Here is a 22,096-nt window from a genome sequence, read left to right on the forward strand (position 1 = left end):
TCCATCATCATTTATAATGGCCACATAGTCTGTATTCGATTGTTGTCCCTCATGGTTGGATAGCTGAGTTACTTTTTGTGCTATTAAAATATAAATGAAGTTTAATTTGTGATGTGACCCTTCAATTTTGATATATATATCAAACTTGATATCAACTTGATATCAAGGGATATATATCTCAAACTTGATAGCAAATCAGCAAATCACTATGGTGTGTGGCGCGGACTTTTGTGTTGAACAGCCAGTTATCAAGTCGAAGCAAAAGCATTTCAGTTATCACATTGGGCATAGCGCTTATAACCAAGACACCTCTTTCAAGAAACATGACAGCCTCTCATCTTTCCCTTGCATGTAAGAAAATTCTCCCTGCCTCTTTTCTTACCTGTGGCTTGGAGGTAGATACCATCTCCTGTCCCGTAGCCCCACCTCCAGCCAGGGCTCTCCCTAGAAGTAATAAAGGATGAATCTTACCCATATTTGATTGTCCAAACCTTGCACATTCCAGGAGATGGGAAATATACATACCCAAGTCAGAACCTAAGAAACCCGCATTCATTTATTCATTTAAAAATCTTTAATGATCATTTCCTGTATGTCATAAATGGTCCTGAACTATCAATCTAGTAGGGACATATCAGTGAGGATGCTTTGGCTGTAGTGAGAGAGGACCCTGTGCATTTTGACCTTAAACAATAAGGTCATTCATTGGTCTAACATAAATTTGTAAGTGGAGCTGTTCCCAGGCCTAATTCCATTGCACTACAATTCTGTGCTTTGTCCTCCTTTGCTTCTGGACTCCATCCTCAGACTGGTTGTAAGATGGCTATAAAAGTTCAGTCCTCCCATCCTAACACCCCAGTGACCAAACAGGACTGCCTCTTGTTGGCTATTTCTAAGAGCAAGGAGGCCGTTCTTGGAAGCCTTGCCACCTACAGGCATCCCTTACAGATCTCACTGGCCAGATCTGGACAGCCTACCCACTCTTACTGACCAGAGATCCACGCACTGGTGCTGGGGTAGGGTCAGATTCTGGGAAGCTCGTGGTCCTGTAGAGAAGATGTAAATAACAGCATGATCTGGGTTGTTTTTAGGAACGAAGATGCACAGGAAGGGGCTTGACATTCTCTGTTAAAGAGGAAGCTGGCGTTGCAAAGTGACACAAGTGATCATCCAGGCAGAGGGAATGGTGGGTGCAAAAACCTTGTGGCAGCAATGATGTGTTTCTTGTTGTGTTTGACGAATAGGAAGATGAGCAGGGTTGGAGCCGGTGAGTGGGGCAGATCATGGCCCTCTGAGTTGATGTGACATATCCGGGTCCTTAGCCTGAGAGCAGGATGATTCATTGGGGGCTTTAGAGCAGAGCAGTGGCATGTTTGTGAGAGATTGTGTGAAGAACTTGGAGATGAGTAGTAGGAGTAAGAATGGAAGTTAGAGGGGCGCCTGGGTGACTCGGTTGAGTGACCAACTCTTGGTTTCGGCTCAGGTCGTGCTCTCAGGGTCGTGAGATCGAGCCCCGCATTGGGCTCCATGCTCAGTGGAGAGTCTGCTTGAAGATTCTCTCCCTCTGGCTCTCCCCCATGTGCGTCTGCTTGTGCACGTGCTTGCCCTCTCTCTCTCTCAAATAAATAAATAAATCTTAAGAAAATAGAAGAATGGAAGTAGATGATGCAGACAACTGGTCTACCCTGAGGAGAGAAGTAATGAGGGTTGGGAAATATTGAAGAATTAGTTTGACCACTCTTGGTGAATGAATTGGATCTGGGGGAGGTGACGATAGAGATGGTATCAAAAATAACTCATGGATTTCTGTCTGAGCGTTTAAAAACTGACCTTGCCATTCCTAAAGAAGTGATCAGATTGGGCCGCCTGGGTGGCTCAGTTGGTTAAACGTCTGCCTTTGGCTCAGGTCATGATCTCAGGGTCCTGGGATCGAGCCCCGTGTTGGGCTCCCTGCTCAGCGGGGAGCCTGCTTATCTCCCTCCCTCTCCTACTGCCCCTCCCCTCCCCTCCCCCCTCCCCCCCTGCTCGTGCTCTAGCGCGCTCTCTCTCTCTCAAGTAAATCTTAAAAAAAAAAAAGTGATCAGATTAAAGATGAAAATAATTCACTTTCAATAAAGTGAATTTGAGGTGCCTGTAAAATATTGTTTAGAGATGAAGAGTAGTATTAATAGAATGGTTCAGACACCATTCCAAATCTTTTCTTTATATGAAATAGTCATGTTTTCACAGTAACTCAATGAGGCAGATACTGTTGTTATCCCCATTTTACAGATGTAATAACTGAGACCCAGAGAAGTTAAGCAATTGGGCCAGAGTTAACATAGCTAGTAAGTTGTTGTATCAGTTAAAAGAGCCTTCTAGGCTAGAAGCTTACATTTAGAAATATGCGGCTTATCCTTGTTCAAGCCACAGGAGTAAATGAAATTTTCTAGGGAGAGCTGAGCTATGGGAAATTCCATGATTAAATCAAAGTCTGACAAACACACAAGAACTATAGGGGAGAGTGGAAAGAGGAAGAGGGGAAGAAAGTCTTCCTATAGGTTGGCTTAAAAAAAATGTTAAATTTTAAAAAACAACAACAACAAAAACCATGAAATATTTTACTCCTTTACAAGCTAAGACACAGGTTATAAAAGATCCTGAACTTCTGCGAGAGAGTGTGTGGAACATGGACCTGTTATGTCAGCACTTGAAGTTCTGCCACTTACAAACTATAGTTTGTATAAACTTCTGCAAGTCACTTCTTTGCATTAGGATTAGGTTCAGCTGCATAAAACAAAATCGTAATAACTTAAACAAGATAGGCGTTTATTTCTCTCTCATGGAAAAATGCAGAGGCAGCCAGTTCAAACCTATCGTGTGATGGCTTCATGAAATTCTTGAGGACCAAGGTGCCACCTAGCTTACTGCTCCTTCGTTACTGTGAGGTGATCCTTGTCCTCATAGTGGCTGCCAAGTTCTAGCCATCACAGCTTTGTTCTAGAAAACTGGGTGAAGAGGGGCGCCTGGGTGGCTCAGTTGGTTAAGCGTCTGCCTTCGGCTCAGGTCATGATCCCGGGGTCCTGGGATTGAGCCCCACATCAGGCTCCCTGCTTCACGGGAAGCCTGCTCCTCCCTCTCCCACTCCCCCTGCTTGTGTTCCCTCTCTTGCTGTGTCTCTCTCTGTCCAATAAATAAATAAAATCTAAAAACAAAACAAAACAAAACTGGGTAAAGGGAAAAGCAGATCAAAGAAATGACATCCTTTCTCTTTATCAGACGTGGCAGAAGTCACAAAACTTCAGCTTACAGCTCAGTGGTCAAAGGTTGGTAATACGGCCACACCTACCCTCAGAGGAGGCTAGGAAACAGTCTTTCAGCTGGGCAGAAAATCAAGAGGCTTTCACTAAAGAGAAGGGAAGAATGGATATTGGCAGGCAACCAGCCATCCCTGCCATTGTCAATTTGCTCCTTTGTAAAATAAGGATTAACATATTCGCTTTACCTCTCCTGCTGGTTTGTTGTAGGGATCAAATGATAAAACTGGGCAAGTGCTTGATAAATGATAAAACACTATTCAGATAGGTGCCTTCGAATGGCCATTGACTCCTCTTGCACACAGTAGGCATTTATATTTTGAATGAGAAAATCTTGGGAAAAGTCAAGATTTTCCACTAATCTATAGGTGCAAAAAAGCAGGAAATGTGAATTGGAGAGACAGGATATTTTTCTACAGTTTTGCCTTTCAATGACAAGGCTTGCCTTTGCTTTCAGAATCAATTTCAGAACAGCCAAGATTGATATTTGATTGGCTCTGCAGTAAAATGTCCCATCAGTTTTGCCAGACTCAGGCACCGTCCAAGGAATGCAGAATTATCTGTGGGGACAGCAGTCATGTCATTAACCTACCTGGTCCTTCCCCTTCTGACTTCCTGGTAACATAACGAGGGTTGCAGACCAAGGTCCCCTGGGAGGGCTGCACTGAAGGGAATGATTCTATCGTTCAGAAACAAGTTGCACTGGTCACTAAGAATTTGGATGCAAAGTGTAGCCCGTGACTGTGCCTGGATATTCTCAAAGCAAATGAAATTCTTTTCCCTGATAATTCCTGACTACCATAGATTTATTTTATCTGGGAATGTTAACATTCTTTTTACATTTTGAGTTTGCCTCCAGAAAGACGACGCTTTTGCCTTTAATAATGACCTTTAAGATTGTTCTGTCACACCGAGCAAAGAATTTCTGTTACCTCTCATTATACATGTGCTTCGTATGTTCCATATCAGTTTTCCATTCCTCTCCGAATGGAATGGTATTTGCTTTTGTGTGGTACTTTGCATTTTAGGATTTTAAAGGGTAGAAGCTTCACCTTCTCCTTCCTCAACTCCCCTATCCCATAACACCAGTGGTACAATAAGTGTGTAACAAATGTTTGCAGGGTTAATGCACCATAACCTCATGTGCTCGTGGGCCATGATACCTCCCAAAAGTGCCCAGAGGGACAGAGAGGAGGACAGAGGCCCAAATTTGACCCATTTCTTGTGACATCCCTGTTTTTCCTTTTCTTGACCTGAGGCCTTCTCGTCTGGAAACTTTCGAAAGGGGACACTAGCACAATCAGAGCTAATGTAATCGTCACAAGTTTTATTATGTCACCTCAAAGAAAAACTGGAAAGATGCTTTATAAATTAAAATACCGAATTGCAAGTAAAACCGTAGGCCAACATTCTAACTCACTATTTAACTTCAGCAACGCGGGGAGGTTTCCCAGTTGGAACCAGTGTTGTTCAGTTGGTTTCATGGGAGCTCTAGAGCATTTGATGGCCATTAGCTGTACTTTCTGAAGCCCTCCAGCTATGACCCAGCAGCCTGCCTCCCTTCCACACCGCCAGACGAGGTGAACCAAGAGTACTTTCAGACAAAGCGTAACTGCAGAACCTATCAACACCCTAGATTTGGAGTCAGGAGATGTTTAATGAGAACACACTAAGTGCCAGTTACTAGCCTAGAGTTTTCATGTGTTAATATAAGGATTATACAATCAGAGAAGTAGATATCCCTGTTTTGCTGTAAAGGGAATGCCATTCCGAGATTAATGAGTGAATGTGCCCGTACCCACAGAGCTAACCGATGATTGGCGCTTAGACCTCAGTGTTCAGAGTTCAAATTCTAGGCTCTGAGGTCAGTATATTCAGTCATTTAAATTAAGAATTTAAAAATACACTCCTAACTCGAGGTGAATTCAGAACGTCTTAAGGGGAAAACTTAACTGGTGACTTTCCCTGCTGAGACCTCTTTTAGAAATTGAACACCTTTCATGCAGAAGAATAATGAAAGGTCCCCAAAGGAATTATTGGCAAGACAAAAGGAATAAGATACTTACCTCTGAAAAAAGACCTAATGGAACTCAATTTCTGTGTTTTGAAACAAGGAAAATTACGAATTCCTCAGGAAAACCTCAAACAATACATCAGCAGTTTCTTTTCTGAGTAATGGTTCAGGCAGGCCCAAGTTAGAGCTATGGATGGCAAATACACACCGAAACGATGCACACAAGGGAAAGAAAGCGGACTGTTTTAGCAAGGACCCACATTCCTGCGAAAATATCGTCTCCAGGAGTATGTTTAGATCTCACACAGTCCCTACGCACATGACAAATGGCGCTGAAAAATTGGTCTGTGAACTAATGGGAGGTAAACGCGGAAACTGTTATGTCATCGGGGAAAGAAAATGAGAAATCTGAGCTTAAAAGGAAGTAGACTCGGGCAATGACTCTTCCATGGAATGGGAGGTCTTCACAAGGTGCTCTATCATTCTGTATTCAATAGGTAACCCAGCGGCCATTATTAATAGATCTTGGAGTGAGCTCAAGGGAGGAAAAAGGCTGAGGAGTGTGTTAACCTTGACAGTATCATGGGAGAAGAGACTGTTTGAGAAGAGCTGGATCAAAAAATTTACATGCTGCTTGGTCTTGTGCATCCTCAAGCCATCCACAAGGTTTGGGGTGTGAGGAATGACTGGCCTGTCTTTAGACTCAGGAGCCCTGGGCCACTTTAATTGCCTGTCTGAGTTGGTGCATTCTGAGCAAGTCCCCGGACTCCTCTGCATCTAATTTCCTGCACCTGTAGAAGGGGTCGAGAAAGACACTGCCCCGGCATTTTAGAAATGATGCCGCATGGAATGCTGGTTTGTTTTGAGACCTCAGTGATGTCCCACCGGGGGACACCAACCAGCCATATTTGTGGTTAAATTAAGTTTGGGAACCAAAGGATTAAACAAAGTTTATAAGGTTTATTGCAGGCCTTCTCAGAGCCTTAAAAAGGCTAAAATGTGATGTGATTCTTTGAGAAGAGAACGTGGTATGTTACCCATAATTGCAGAGCAACATTAGGAAATTTGATACCCTTCCTACATAATAGAAATGTCACGAAGATCTAATGAGATAACGGATGGAAAAGCACTTGGAAAGAGGGGCGCCTGGCTGGGTCAGTCGGTGGAGTGTGTGACTCTTTATCTCTGGGTTGTGAGTTCGAGCCCTAGGCTGAGTGTAGAGATTACTTAATTTAAAAAATAAAAATAAAAATAAAAAAAGCACCTGGAAAGAACAAAGCACTATATGAACATTAGGCATGTTTAAAGACTTCAAATTCTTTGAGGGTTTTGGCACTGGCTAGCATCACTGAAGCGATCTTCCTCCTTAGCCACCTGAAGGCTTTGGATTTAATTGGGAAGAAGGGTGTAAGATTCTAGGCTTTGGTAGGAATGCCGTAGTATATTTTTCAAAGTGTAATTCTTACACTGCTCACCAAAATTACCTGGGCTGCTTATTAATGCATTCATGTTACTTGTTCAGATCTAACATCGAGACCAGGGATCAGAAGTTTTAACAGATACTTGAGCTGATTCTTAGCTGCACTAAAGCTTGAGATCTACCAGCCTGGAGGGTCTTGGCATATAGTTCAGAGCCTGCAAACTTCATGTAATCCTTTAATGGTGAAGTGGTAAGGAACCTGACACCACCTTTCTGGCCAGGTGGTCTGCCTGGTACTAGAGGAGACCTTTTATTTTTAGATAACTTTCATTGACTCTCCGGTCCATGCCTCCAAAGGATACGTTTAGTACATACCTGTTCATCCTTACAAGTCAGTAGTATTCCTGTGTTCTAGGAAAGCAAGTTGACAGGACTTCCCGAAGGTCACACTGTGAATTTGTTAGAGCCCTTTGGTTAGAAGCGAGAGAGAACCCAACCCACTTGGGCTTAAGTTAAAAAGAGAATATATTGGTTCATATGAGGAAAATGTCCAGTGTTAGAATGGTTTCAGGAAGGGCTGGATCCAGGTGCCCAAATGATGTAATGAGGTCTCAGTTTCACCTGAGCCATCCTTCCTTCAGTTCTTTTCTTCTTCTCTGTTGTTTCACTTCTCGGACAGGCTCTCCCTTCAAGGTGGCAGGAATATTACCAGCAGCTTCATGCTATATAGAACAAGGGTTGGGAAACTATGGTCACAAGGGCTGGCCGCCTGGTTTTGTAAATAAAACTGTATTGAACACAGCCATGCCCCTTTGTGTACATTTGTCTGTGGCTGTTTTCATGCTGCAGGAAGAGTTGAATATTTGCAACAGTGCTGTATGGCCCATAAAGCCTAAAGTATTTAGGATTTGCCTTTATGGAAAAGGTTTGCTGACCCCTGCAGGAGAAGCCAGGTTTTGTTGAAGGTTGATTTTGAATCTGGGAGAGACACTATTTATTTATTTCTAGATGTTTTAAGATGAACAAAGAACGAGGGCGCCTGGGTGGCTCAGGGCTCAGTCAGTTAAGCGTCTGCCTTCAGCTCAGGTCGTGATCTCAGGTCCTGGGATCGAGCCTTGAGTCGGGCTCCCTACTCAGTGGGGAGTCTCCTTCTCCCTCTGCCCCTCCCCCTGCTCGTGCTCTCTCTCTCTCTCTCTCCCCCTCTCAAATAAATAAATAAAATCTTAAAAAAAAAATGAACAAACCGCCTCCATTACTTAAAGATCGTTGCTTTGGATTAACACAGGGCTTGGGAGTTCATTTACAGTTTAAATAAACAAGTTCCATTCCCAACACAAATATATTCTATTGATTAAAAGAACAATAGAATGTAAGTTTTTGTAGTCATTACATGCTTTAGTGGTTGAAGGTTAGATTCCCGGAAGATGAAATGGGAATTTTGTCTTGAATGTCTTAGAAAGAACTTGGTTGATAACATCTATTATCTCAATAAATAAAACACCACAGACATGTATAAATTTAAGTTTATTTTTTTTAAGATTTTATTTATTTATTTGACAGAGAGAGACACAGCGAGAGAGGGAACACAAGCAGGGGGAGTGGGAGAGGGAGAAGCAGGCCTCCCACAGAGCAGGGAGCCCGATGTGGGGCTCGATCCCAGGACCCTGGGATCGTGACCTGAGCCGAAGGCAGACGCTTAACGACTGAGCCACTCAGGCGCCCCTATAAATTTAAACTTAAAAAAGACATTGCCCCCACCTGTCTGGTCTGTTAGCAGTACAGTCTGTTCATTGGCTGCCTGTGGTCATGGAATGCAAATACCCTCTCTGCACAGTGCTTAGAAAATATGAAGTATTTGATATAATAGGATTGTTTCCTCTAAAAGCATATGAAGTTACCATTGTGACTTAGAGATTCTTTTCATATTAACCAAGTCTGAGTGAAGGTTTTTAAGTTTATGGCCCCTGCTTTGACCAGGCTTTAGAGAGAGCCTGTCTCATCGACAATCCCAATTGAAACAGCATGTCTATTAATAGCCCCAGCCGAGTCCAGAATTGAGTCTCCCTGCTTGGATAGGCTCTGTTCCTCGTCACTGACCGAATGCCTGGGGGTGGAGGGGGTGGAGAATGTAATGTTCTGATTGGCCCGCACTGGGTCATGTGCCCACCTCCTTGTGTCAGGAGTGAGGTCATCCTTTCCTGAACCACCTGGACTGGAAGTGGAGAAAGAAGTCTCCAGAGGAAAATCAGGAAGATTTTGCCACCTGCTGGGAGGCCAAAAAAGAAATCAGACCCACCAATAGCCATTAAGTGGTAGGTTCTGGATCTGACCCCACATCCTCCTGGCTTTAAAACTAACATTCTTTCCACTGTATACAACGTATAGTGTTTGCTGAGTGAAGCGGATCTGACCCTATCCCAGGCCGGACTCTGGTGGTGCTGAGTTCCTAATTGCAGCCCATGGTGTGGGCGCAGAGTAGACGAGGTCCTTATGGTTGGTTCCCCATGTCCCACCGACCGAGGGTGGGTCTCCTCCAGGACACCTGCACTCAGGTATGCATATATTTTATGACCTCTCAGGCTAAGGCAGATAACTGGTGTTTTCTCTTGCTGGAGTAGGATCTGTTTCTATTGGCATCAGTTTTGCATGTAGCCTTTTCAAAAAGAACCTCCTTTCCACGTTCCTCCCCGGAGCCCTCCTGTAAATTCAGTCAGGAATATGGAGGTTGGAAAAACTGAGCTTTCCTGGAGTGGGCAGGTGTTCTTGAAAATAGGGCTTCCTTAATAGTAGGTGTTTCTTCTAAGCATCCTGTCTCTCTGTTCCTCAGTTCCTCCTCCGTTTCCCCAAGTGTAAGGTGAGGATGATGAGAGTCCTGCCTCGTGAGATTAACGTAGGATCGAAGAAGATACTACTTTAAGTCCTTCGTCAAGTCCCTGGCACAGACTCTGACTAAAAAGGGGTAGATGTATCATTGCTGTTCTTGGCATCCTTGTCAGTGACTAAGGAAACACCGTCCTGTTTAGAATCTCTCTTCCTGGCGTCGGGAAACCGGACACCCTCTTAGCCGTGTGCAGAGCTCCGTAGACCACGTTAGTCATTGAGCCTCTTTCTGATACGATGGCCTGCAGTTCCTGAACCAGTTCAGCTATTCCCTTTAATCTCTTTAAAAGTCAGTGCATCTTAGGGCCCTGGATTTAGGGCCCTGCTCGTATTCCTCTAGGATTTCAGTTACTGCTTCAAGAGAAGATTAACAGAAAGACTCAGGCCATCTTTGGTCCCATGGGATCCATGCATTCCCTCTCCTCGCTCCCTCCCCCTCCTGGCATGGTGTCCTTGGGTCCTTCTGCCAAGGTGCTTGTAAAGAATGGTCTCAGTCTGTTCACAGTGTTCACGGCAGCGGCGAGCCTGTGAGCGTATCCTTTGGGACCCGCTCCTGGCAGTGGGTGGAATTGCCTCCTACCAGGCAGAAATCTCTGGAGCCAGAAGAAAAGGAGAAAGTTGGCCAAGTGCCTGAGCAAATAGGCTGAGAAGTATGAGCCCAAGTACACGCGGCCTCCCTCTCTTCTCCCACCATGTCTGGACCCAAAGAGTGCATCACACCGGCACAGCCTTGATTGGTTCTTCCCTGGTGAAGAAGCCTCTTCTTGTAGCAACAAGATTGAGGAAAAGCAGTTCTCTCAGCATAAACATTGCATGTCCCTGCAGAGGCATAGTGGGCAAGACTCAAATGTCGTGATGGTGTCTGAGGGTTGTGTCCAGAGTGTGAGTGTGGTTTCCTGTGGGGTGTAATTGGTGGTTTCCAGGTAGAGAAGGCAGCCACCTGTGTGTCCAGAAAACTGAGGGACACAGAGCTCCTTCCCCCCTCCTCACTGGAGCCTGCAACACTCAAGCCAACTTTGGATTAAGACGGATGAACCCTTTGTTAAATGCAGCTGTACTCCCATTAACACTGGGCTAGGCCAGTATCAGGTTCACATACCCATCATGTCTAATGAGCAGATTGGATCCATCTTGGACCGATGGTAAGGGATGGGGAAGAAGGTGGTGCTCAAAGATTGGAAGACCGGGTAAGGGCAATGAAGGTCAAGGAAAGGGCAGAGCAAGAAAATGGGTGAGAATACCAGAGAGCCTCATACTGAGCGGTACTAACACCAGTGTGTTTTCAGGCAGCATATCTGTGTTTGCACTGCACCCTTTAGTGACCCCATGGTCAATGGGGCAGTGTTGTTTTATCTCCCACCTTCTTCTAGGCTGGTGCGTGTTCTCCAAACCAGGTGACTTTCTCTGGGCAAAAGAGCCTCCATGTGCCCCCATGGACACCTCCGCTAAAGCCCACCCCTTACCCCCGCTGCCCCCACCTCCCGTCTTCTTCCCATGCCTCAGCTCATGCACAGGGCAGGAGGTCCTGATTTGTCAAATAAAATGTGTCCCTTTTTTGTTTTTTTTAAACGTACTTCATAGTTAATACAGATCAGTCCTAGATGGGACAGAAGCTCTCCCAAGAGTTCTGGCCTCCCTAAGACAGTGTGGTATAACTTTGGGAGTGATGAGGGGAAGATACTGCCTTCTCACTCTGGAGGAATCCTACGAATCCTTCATTTCCCTGCCATGAGGAACCTCGGTGAAACTGAAAGTGTCCCCCTTAAAGCGGGGAAGCCACGGGCGTGGGGAATGTCCTGCGTGGCTGGGTCCCTGTGCACTAGCCTTCTGCAGCTATGGGAGAAGGTAACCACCCCTGCCGGCGGCAGACAGGCTATGCTTGGCTTTCAGCCCCGGGCGGGTGAGCGTCGTTAACTGACCAGCTAACCTCACCTCCGCCCCGAACTTCGGGCACCACTCCTACGATGGTGAAATGTGATGCAAACCTAACCCCTTCTGATGCAATTGGAAGAAGTGAATGTTAACAGATCCTGCTCCATAAGCTTTCTATTTCTGAGTTCACTTTGGGTTGAGAGGCAGGTATCCAATTTGTGAGAATCTCAGGTCCTCCCGAGGAGTGCTCCTAAGGAGCACTTGCACCTGGAGAGATCTAGGGCGTTGGGGCGGTGGGGGGCAGATGTCTTGGCTTCTCTGTCTTCTGTTGATGACTGGGCCTCAGATAGCACTGTGACTTCCTTTCTTCTAAACCTCTCGGGGGAACACAGGTGACACTTTCTAGGACACCAAAGTTGGTTCTTCCTTTGGATAAGCCTTGAAGGCCAGGCCACCATGAGAAATAGAATGGTAAGGGTGCCAACTGAGGTGCCTCCCTGGCCCCCACTCCCATGGCATGCTCTGAGAGCCCACCAGAAGCAACCCCAGGCTGCCGGAAGGGGTGGGCTTCAGGGCACACACAGACCCAGGTGCCTGGATTCTAGTCATTCAAATCCGGCCTCGGTGAAGTCTCTTCCTTCTTGCTTTTCTCAAGGGACAGGAAAATCACGTCCCAACCATTTCTCTCCCTCTGAGCAAAGTGAATCCCAGACCTGTCACGAAAGGAATCCCAGACTGCCTCGTGACTCAAAGAGCATTTACCTGGATGGAGGTGCTGGGAAGACCCCCAGAGCTCCACTGGTCTGCGCCCCCCCCCCCTTCTTCTGCACATGTGTGAAGCAGCTCGGCTGCTCGGGCTCCTACCTTTTGGTTCAGCATTCTGTCCCGGCAGTTGACACTCGAGCTGATTCGTGTCGAAGTGAGCAGTTTCTCCAGACACCTGTCTCCTCTCTCTGCAGCACAAGGAGGCCACCTTTGAGAGCAGTGGGCTTGGGCATAGCAGCCTTTTCATTGTCCGTTTCAAAAGAAGGCTCTTTTTGTCAACCAACCTAGCCTGTATGCCCTTCCTGTCCCCTTGTCTTCATCCCACCCTCCCCCATGCTCCCGTGAGCTTGGAGACCAATTTATTTGGAGGCCGGTTTTACTTTCTGTTGCTCTTCTTCCCACCCTTATTCTAGAGTGCCAGTCCTCGCTCGTAAACCTTCCAATTTCATTATCTGGTGGTGAAGCAGCCAGGTTGGGAGTCAGCCCCTATTGCCAAATGAATTGGGGAGAAGTGTAATGGGGATGATTAAAATATAAATCAATTAGAGTAATCCAATCTGCTCAATAATCTGTACTTAAGAGCTAAACAACTTGAATTTAATAATGTACTTATTAAAGATCCATTTAACGATGGAGTTATAATTATGCCTTTATAATGCTCTGTCAGCTTCCTGCCACTCTAGGTTTTTCTAAGACACTCCTAATTTCTTATAATTATTTTAATGCGGTAATTTTGGAATAGTTTTATTCATTTTTTAAAGATGTGATCATGAAACAGCTCTTGGTGGTGCATTTTTCTTAAGGTAGCTCGCGATACTGATTTTATATTTCTCGAGAGGTGTATGAATGAACTGAATCAGAAGTCCTCATTCTTTCACTTCTTAAACTATTATTGGATGCCAACTGTGAGAGCAAACCCCAGTACCAATCCTGAATAACTCATATCTTGATTTTTTTTTTTTTTTTGAGGAATTCAGCATATAATCTCTTTATCAAACCTTTAACAGAAGATGTTTCAGGTTGGCTCAACTTAGGTCTCAAACTGGATACTTTAAAAATTTTATCTGTTGTGTCTTAGACTAGAGACTCAAAAGAAAGATGGAAATTCTCCCAACCGCATGCAGATACCCGGATGTACCTGAACTTGTGCATGTATTTTCAGTGGTATGCTGGCCCCCCAAAGCCTGTTGGGATCCGTAGGTCCCAGGATGGGACTGTTGCTGAGCGAGTCTTCCATTTTGGCTGCAGTGTGTGTTTAGAGAGGCACTAGCAGATAATTCTGGGCCGGCCACTTGCATGGAGGTTCCTGAGACCAAGATGGGAAGCCACTGAAAGCTGCTGGGGAACCTGGCTTTCTATCTAGAAATAGTATAAAATACTATTGAAGGCCCAGAGACTGGGGTTTGAAATGGAGGTTTGGGGACTTGCAAAATCTGGACAAGCAACACTCCCTAGGTTATAAACGGAGGTAAAAAACAGGGACCAGGTAATGACTGTGAAAGAGAAAGCGATCTTGTGAAAATCAGATCACTAGACCGTCTTGACTTCCTTCCTGGACTCCAAACCCCCTTGGTTTTTCTGTAGTTCTCACATCTGTCACTCCCCCCGTGGCGACTCAGCTACTGGGCATCATTGAAGAAGCACCCACTCAAAGCAACAGACACTTTTTTTTTTTTAAGATTTTATTTATTTGAGAGAGAGGAAGAGAGAGCACGAGCTGGTAGAGAGGGAGAGGGAGAAGCAGGCTCTCCTCTGAGCAAGGAACCCGATGTAGGTTTTGATCCCAGGACCCTGGGATCATGACCGGAGCCAAAGGCAGACAACCGAATGGGCCACCCAGGCCCTCCATGGATACCATTTAAAGAGAATAACTTCCAAATTCAGCATGGTTCCGGAGGCTGTTCGCTTGTTCCGTTCAGGTTCTTCTCCTTCCTCGCTGGAGCTGGTTTTCTTCCCTTTTCTCCTCAGCCCCTCTGCAGCCCAGTTTTACTCAAAGTGTCCTCAATGTGTACCTTCCTGCCCTCAGCCCCCGGCCCCCCACTGCTGCTGGATTAAGCTCCCCGAGGCAGCCCCCATCTGATGTGTGACCCTTGTGATGGTGACCTCCATCCAGACTTTCATAATGAAGTCTTCCGGTGACTAATGATAGTTCAGAATAGAGTCTTCCGGTGGCTAACGCCTGCGTGTGTATTTCTGATCCCACCTCCCCCTCTCCTCCCTGAAAACTCAGCCTCCCTCCCCCTCCCCTGGCAGCTCAGCCCACCATCCACATCCAGTCTCTCCTCCCGCATCCGGGCTGTTTTCCCTTCAGTTGTTCTCTCCATCACCCTAAGACGTGAAATCCAAACTTCCAAGGATACTGTGCCGAAAAACTGCATTATTTGCCATGGAGCCACCTCCCATCCTCTTCTGCTTCCTTTTCTAATCAAAGTCTTTTTTAAAAAAAAAACTAAAGTTCTGGGGCATCTGGGTGGCTCAGTGGGTTAAGTGTCCGACTCTTGATCTCAGCTCAGGTCTTGATCTTGGGCTTTTGAGCTCAAGCCCCACGTAGGGCTCTACACGGGGCACGGAGCCTACTTAAAATAAAAAGCCTTCACTGTCTCCCCAGTCCTGAAACACACAAACTTCAGCCGTCCCCACTTCCTTGTCCTCCCTCATGTTGATTCGGAAAGTTGCCAAGAGCCTGGGATTCTGCCCTCGGGCTGGATCTGGGCGTTTCTCAGGTCCCTTCTAGCATGCCCTACCTGCATCCCAGTCCCTTCCCCTAAAGAGGATTGCAGTGGCCTCCTCCTTACTCTCCACCTGTGTCTTCTGGTTCAGTCTCCCATTGCTGTTACACTGCTAGTCCTAGGAACAAATCTAACTGTGCTTTCTCGATCACACTAATTGACATGAAGCCCGTCCCCCACCCAGACACTCTTGATCTCCTTCACTGTGTTCTACTTTTTCTTTCATTTTCCCCCAAAACACAGATCTTCTCACATAGCGTACAGTTGACTTAGTTGTAATGTGCATTATCCGCTCTGCCCCTTGCCCTCCCAGCCGAGGCTCCATGAGTCAGTATTCTTACCGGTTTTGTTTACTGACATGATTTAAGCATCTGGTACATAGTGAGCACTCGGTACATATTTGTTGCATGTCATAATGTCAATGCCTATGTTCACATTCTCGTCCTTTCCCCTCTGCTTATAGAATAAAACCCAAACGCCTAACAGAAACTTTCCAAAGCTTGCATGATGGGGCTCCAGACTCCTCCAGCCCCTGTCCCTCACTGTTGGCTCTCTATCTCACGTAGCTTAAGTGATACTCAGGAGCTAATGGGTTTCTGGACATGCCATGTTCTTTCAGCCTTCTCCGTTTCATTTGGATCCGTTCTCCTTCCAGAGGTCTACTTCTCTGTCTTCCCCATGTGAGGGGAACAGTTCCTCCTTTTTCAAAATTTGGCCAAAAAGTCCATCCCCTGTGGGTCTCCTCCAGTGCCCTGAAGGAGAGAATTAGTCTCTCCTATTTGCTTCCTTTGAATTCTGTGTGGTTGCTCCTGGTGTGTAGTGGAGACCCCCGTGTCTCCTCCCCTTGACTCTGTGCTCAGCCAAGTCCAGATATTTTGTGTGTCTGCCCCAGAAACGATCCAAGTGCCTGTTGGGGTGTTGCGTTGTCACTTAATGCAGGGGTTGAAAAGAGGAGCTGCCATGCATTGAACCACGTAGTCAAAGGTTTGAGGGCCGTCACCACGCAACATGTCCAAATGGTTGCCGTCCTCACTCCCAGACCTGTACCTGCCCTGTGTTCCCTGTGTCCATCAGTGAAGGGTGTCATTCCACTGACACGAATCTGGGCATCAGGAACGATCTCCCCCCTCTCAGGTCACCCAACGAGGCCCTGTTGACTTTGCTCCCAGACATCTCCCAAATCCATCGACTTCCCTTCAGTCTTGTTTTTGGGGGCCTTTGCCAACCCGTCATCTCTGTCACCAAGCGCGCCGACTGGCACGTGGTAGGAGGTGCCATATATGTATTTCTTGAATCCATGAGTCTCTGAGTTAAAACCGTGTCAGGGGACAACAGGAAGACGACCAGACTGTGAGATCGAGCTTCTGAGGAAGCCTGTGTTGCAAGAGTCTGGGTGATTTCTCTGAAGATGGTGTTAGAAGCCCAACAGAGTGGTTTTGGATCAGCACCACAATTCTAGGTGTAACCTGACCTTCTAGAACAGTGAATCTCTCTCACCCTCCTGATTTTGCCAAGCGGTTTCTTTTTCTAATTATTTCTGTCTTAAAAATCCAAATCCAGGTATATTTTCCTCACTGGGATATGTAAATTCTCATTTAAGTTGGAAAAGGGTTTGTTTCTTTACAAGTGATGAAAGATTGTGACCTCCAAGGAAGGGTCCACTAGGCGTGATGAGTTTGAAGGTCTTCATCTCCTCACACATGAAGCGACTGGGATTAGTCCAGATGTTTCCTCAAGTCACTTTCACCTCCCAACTTCTAAGAGTAATATTATTATTGTTAAAGCAAAATAACCAAGAATGAGAAAACCTAGAGGAACGAAGGCAGTTGTAAAGTCTCATGAAGGGTGAGTGATTCTAAAATGAGGCTCGGGAGGAGACACTCCCTCGGCAGATCCGGGGGCTGCTTTGGGTCTGGGCAAAGCAGGAAGGAGAGTCGTGGGTGGTGGAGGCTTTGGCCTTGGAAACAGACCGTTGAGCAATGTTTTCTCCCTCCTCTTTTCTCAGCAGATGGTGTGATAGTGATTGCATCTGCCAAGTCTTATCTGAGAGCTTGCTGGACCAGTAGTTACACAGACTGTCACTTGACTCTTCTGATGCCTTCTTCCTGCCTCACTGGGGAATCTTGATGTGTCAAGAGGGTTCTGTTCTTCCTCAACCTCATTGTCCTCCTTCTCAGGCTAAGTCGAGGTGTTGGTACAGTTGGGGTGCTCCAGATGCATAGGGTTTGGCTGACTGTCTCCAGACTTGAGAACACGTTGGGATGACTTCCATTCCAAAAGGCAAAAAAGAGAAACGGAACTTCAGTCATGTGGTTTCTGTTATCTGTAACCATGGAGAACGTTGGCCATCTGTGAGGATCCCGTTTTAACACTTTTCTCTCTCTCTCTCTTTCCATCTCTTTCTCGGGGGGAAAACAAGCTGAGGAAGTGGAGAGACTCGCGGCCATGCGTTCAGACTCCCTTGTCCCAGGTACCCACACGCCTCCCATCCGGAGGAGAAGTAAGTTTGCCAACCTGGGAAGGATCTTCAAGCCTTGGAAGTGGAGAAAGAAGAAAAGCGAGAAGTTCAAACACACATCTGCAGGTAAGATGATTTTTCCCTCATTTCTTGTTGGGAGTTGGTTGACTTCAACTCTGTATGTTAATTAGAATGTAATTGTAGTAGACCATCTGAATCAAAGGGGGGAAGCAAGCCTGAGGATTGCTCTTGTGTTGAGTAAAAATCTTGGGTGCAATTGAAAATGGCTTTCAGATCCTGCGTGTTTCCTTGTGTCTCAGGTTTTTTTGTTGTGTTTTGATCCGCCACTTGTGTTCAGTCTGTAAATATCTGAGCTTAGAATTCCACCTTTTCTGTAATTGAATGCTTTTATTCCACCACTGGCAGCCCGTTTCTTATTATTCAGCCTTTTTTTCACTGCTGTGGTAAAAATCAACACACAGCAGAGAATAAGTTCTATATGGTCTTTGGCAGATGAGAATAGGTTATTCCGTGGAGGGAAAATCTTGAATGGACGATTGTTGGACATGGCAGGAAGACACAGGAGAATGAAAACCAAGCATCACTGTATCGGCAGGGACAACTCTACAGTTCATGGCTTTGTGGGCAGCAGAGGAATTGGAGGAAAGTCAGCATAGCTGAGGGGTGAAGAGCCTAGACTGTGGAGTCAGTCTGTGTGGGTTCAAGCCCCAGCTCTGATACTTGGTAGTTACATGACCTTGCTCAGTTTATTTATCTCTGTACCTCAGTTTTCTCATCTGTGGAATAGGGCTAAGAACAGTGCTTTACATGACTTAAAATTGTGAGTTTATGTGGCATGCTATGTGGATATATTTTAAATGAGTAGGAGTGTGCAGAGGGAAGTGTATAAAGAAAGAGGTCTGATTCCACCCGCACCGCGCCCCCCGCCGTCAGGTTTGAGAGAAGATGATGGAATAGCTATGCAGATGCTTTTTGTTTGGTTTGTTCTGATGTTGCTCATTAAATGCCCAGGTCATTCCAGGCCTACATTCCAGTCTTTCATCTGCTCCAGCCTCTTCATCCTCAAAAACTCAACCTGCCCAGTCTCCTGAGAATCATCACTTCTTCTGTTTCTTGGTCCGCTCCCCCTCTTCCTCAACCCCTAATTAACCATGAAGTAGGAGAGGGGCTCCTGGTTGTACCTGAACTTGAGTCTGCAGATCTGGAAATTTTATTTTATTTTTTAAAAGATTTTATTTATTTGGGAGAGAGAGAGAGCTAGCCCTAGTGGGGGAGGGGACAAGCAGAGTCCCCGATGAGCACAGAGCCCCATGTGGGGCTCGATCCCAGGACGCTGGGATCATGACCTGAGCCAAAGGCAGACACTTAGCCGACTGAGCCACCCAGGCACCCCAGGATCTGGGAATTTTAATGCTAATTGCTTTGGGGGATGAAAGAGAATAGCAAACATAGGAAAGTTGCAAAAAGCCTTGAAATCTTCAACAGTTCTCATGGACCTCGTCAGTTGATGTTTTCTGACTCTTCCTTTGATGGCAGCCCCAGTGTCCTGTTGCTATAATCTGTTAATTCTTGAGATGAGAACGAACCTCCGAATTCCAGAAATCTCAAAACTGTCATCCCTGGGACTGAGTCCCTTCACCTGACTCCATTCTGCACCTTCGTGGTCATTGTACAGGTGTAATAAAACCTGTAGGCCTTTCATGCGTTGCTAAACACTGCTCAGAGATTGACATGCAAGCTAAACCCTAAATGGATAACTCCTCTGTGTCCCCCCCACCCAGGGTGAAACTAGATCTTTGCCTCTGGAGAAATCTTAAATATATCCTTTAGACAAAGTGAAGTGTAAGATACTTGAAGAATGAAAAAGGGAGTGTTCTGTAAACACTGGAAAAAAATAACGAAGTTTCAGGGTGCCTGCCTGGCTCAGTTGGTTGAGTCTTGGTTTAGGCTCAGGTCATGATCTCAGGGTGGTGGAATTGAGCCCGTATTGGGCTCCATGTTCAGCAGGGAGTCTGCTTGAGATTCTCTCCCTCTGCCCCTCACCCTACACTCACTCTCTCCCTCCCTCCCTCTCGTAGATAAGTCTTTAAAAAAAAAAAAAAACAACAACGAAGTTTCCACAAGATCCTTTACAATGGTCTTCCTGACTCTGCTGTGGAAAATGGCTTATAATAATACAAACGCTTATTTAACTAATGGCCCTTCATCAGCATGAATCCCTGAATGATGGTGTGACAGATGCCTTTCCTCATGGCAAATCAAAAGGTTTGTTGTGTCCGTTTGGCAAGACCTTAAGGTAAAGCTCGGATGCTTCTTGCCGACTTCTTCAAGATGTTGGAAAACTGGTCCTTTGACAGATGCAAATACAAGGACATCAGATGACTCATGGATCATTAAAAGGTTGATCATTGTTTTCCTTTAAAACTCTTTGGGGAAAAAAAATTAAAAACTGTGATGGGCAAAGTTGCAGTTTGAATCATTCTTATCATTAACTATTCTTAGCAAGTTCTTGTGATCTGTCTGGCCTAACTGATTAATCTGGCAGTTGAATGTGATATTTGTAGGTAGGTTTTTTTGTTTGTTTGTTTGTTTGTTTGTTTTTAAGGAGACATTTAGCTCCTGAAGTAGAAAATGTTGAGGATATCCTATGGAATATCTTTATATCCGAATAGATGGAGGGGTACATGAACTGAGTGAAGCTATTTTAGTTTTTTTAAAAAGTCGGTGGTTTGCACTAGAGTATCCTTTGTATTTAACTGGATTCAGAAATACCATTCCTTATTTTTTGGAGAAATTTACGGTGCCAGTCCTTAGCCCAAAGGAGAAAAAAAATGGTGGACAACGTAAGGATGTTTAACATGATAAATTGTATATATATTCAAGTAAAACTTTGAAGCACAAACTTTCCTAGGCGTTGATAAGAGTTAAATATTACATATACAAGACGACTGATTGATTATGGGGTGGTTAATGGTTGGCCAGTCTTAGCTGGTATGCATATATTTGTCTTTTCTGCGTTTGTATATAATGCCCTTTCATGTGTAAAATAATGTCTACAGTTTTAAATACAAAGACAAAATGCATATATTCATTTATAGTGTGCATATGTATTTTTTAAACATATGAAAGGACATGGACACAGTGCATCCTTGGCCTGTTTGTATTTCCACAGTGAGTTACACTTAACAATGTGCCATCATTAGCTAATCCTGTAGTTTTCCTGTAACTCAAGTTATGGGACAGGTGTGTCTGGGTATACCCCGTCTTCAAAGATAGGCCCACAAACACTGCTCTGTAAGTTGCATAACGATAAAACAACATGGGAAAGTTATAATCTCCACACTGCCCTCAATTTTGTCACCAACAGTTGAGTTGTATGCATTTTTCAAATCTCTGCCTACCCGTATCTCGTGCGGCTCGTACATCCTTCCTGTTCCAGGCCGAAGGCCAGCGTCCTGACAAGGCCTTCGGCAGTAAGCCCCCGAGACCCAGCTCTAGATGGTGGCGAAAACCCTGGAGGCGAAAACACGGTAATGGCTAGAAGGTAAAATAACAGGTCCGCCGGGACATGATCTTTACATGCTTGCAACCTGTCCTCTGAGGCCAGGCTGGGGCCTGCAAAGAAGCTAGCCTGACACGCCCAGCTTCCTGCGTGGGGTCAGCAGTGGGTGTCCACAGCGCACCCCCACAGCTGCTCCGGGAACAAAGACAAATGATAACATCCCCTCCAAAGTAGAACAGGCAATGCCTCCCCCAAAATAGTCCCCTGCAACCATCTTCTCCAAATTCCTTGAAAATGAGGACTGTATTTATAGAAAAATAGAACTGGCAGGAATAAACCGTGAAGATGCCGCTGAGTTATGCTTTTATTTCCTCTTGACAGAAAATCAGAAGCAGTAGGGGGTTGGCCCTGGAGATCTGCCACGTGCCAACATTCCTTTTGTGCTTCTAAGCATTTCCGCATACCTAGGGCTGTGAGCAACGCGATATTTTTAAAAACTAAAAAAAAAAAAAACGCTACTGAATGCCTACCCATGCTGAAGCTGGACCCGCTCTGGAGCTCTATAACTGTGAGCAAAACCAGACCTTGTCAGTGACCCCGTGGCATGCTCAGTTTAGTGGGAGAGGCAGACAATCAAAACACAAGAACACAGGTAGGATCACAATTGTGACAAAGGCAGTGAAGGAAAGGTACTGGGGAAAATGAGAGGGACACTTGATGCAGTCGGAGGGATCAGAGAAGCTATCCTGAGGAAGAGAAGTTTGAACTGAGATCTGTGGTGGAGGAGTAAGCATTTAGAAAACGAGCACCCCAGGCAGCAAAACAGCCTGTGTAAAGGCCCTGTGGTAGAAGAAATAGGGATGAACAGGCTGGGAAAGCTAGGAAGCCAGCAGCAAGAGAGTGGAGAGCTAGGAATACAGTATCAGCTGAGGCTGGAGAGGTCACCAAAGGTTGGACCCTTGCTGGGCCCTCATCCTGCCCAGCAAATTAGACAAGGGTATGAGTGGCTCCGGGAAGACCGGTTAGGCCGTGTGCAGATTATGGTAACCTGGACTAATATTTGCTAGTAGAAATGGATGGATTTGGGAGATGTTCTAAGGAGTAAGTGACAGGACTTAATGACCAGTTGGATTTAGGAG

The 22,096-nt window shown here is 45.6% G+C and overlaps 1 protein-coding gene across 10 annotated transcripts in view; it reads left to right on the plus strand.

The window, feature by feature from the left end:
* Positions 1 to 22,096, plus strand: part of PHACTR1 (phosphatase and actin regulator 1) — a 551,155-nt gene that overhangs the window by 330,210 nt on the left and 198,849 nt on the right. For 9 of the 10 annotated variants that reach the window (XR_003521322.1, XM_027601439.2, XM_027601442.2 and 6 more), the window contains one exon: positions 17,396 to 17,560. Coding sequence is in view for 9 of the 10 variants with exons in the window: in XM_027601439.2 (XP_027457240.1) it covers positions 17,396 to 17,560 (165 nt within the window). In the remaining variant the exon portion in view is untranslated. Of the gene's footprint in view, positions 1 to 8,947; positions 9,043 to 17,395; positions 17,561 to 22,096 lie in introns of those variants that run through there. The other variant, XM_027601447.2, reaches the window with a different exon arrangement.

The sequence above is a fragment of the Zalophus californianus genome, chromosome 7, assembly GCF_009762305.2.
Source record: "Zalophus californianus isolate mZalCal1 chromosome 7, mZalCal1.pri.v2, whole genome shotgun sequence".
In the NCBI taxonomy this organism is placed as follows: Eukaryota; Metazoa; Chordata; class Mammalia; order Carnivora; family Otariidae; genus Zalophus; species Zalophus californianus.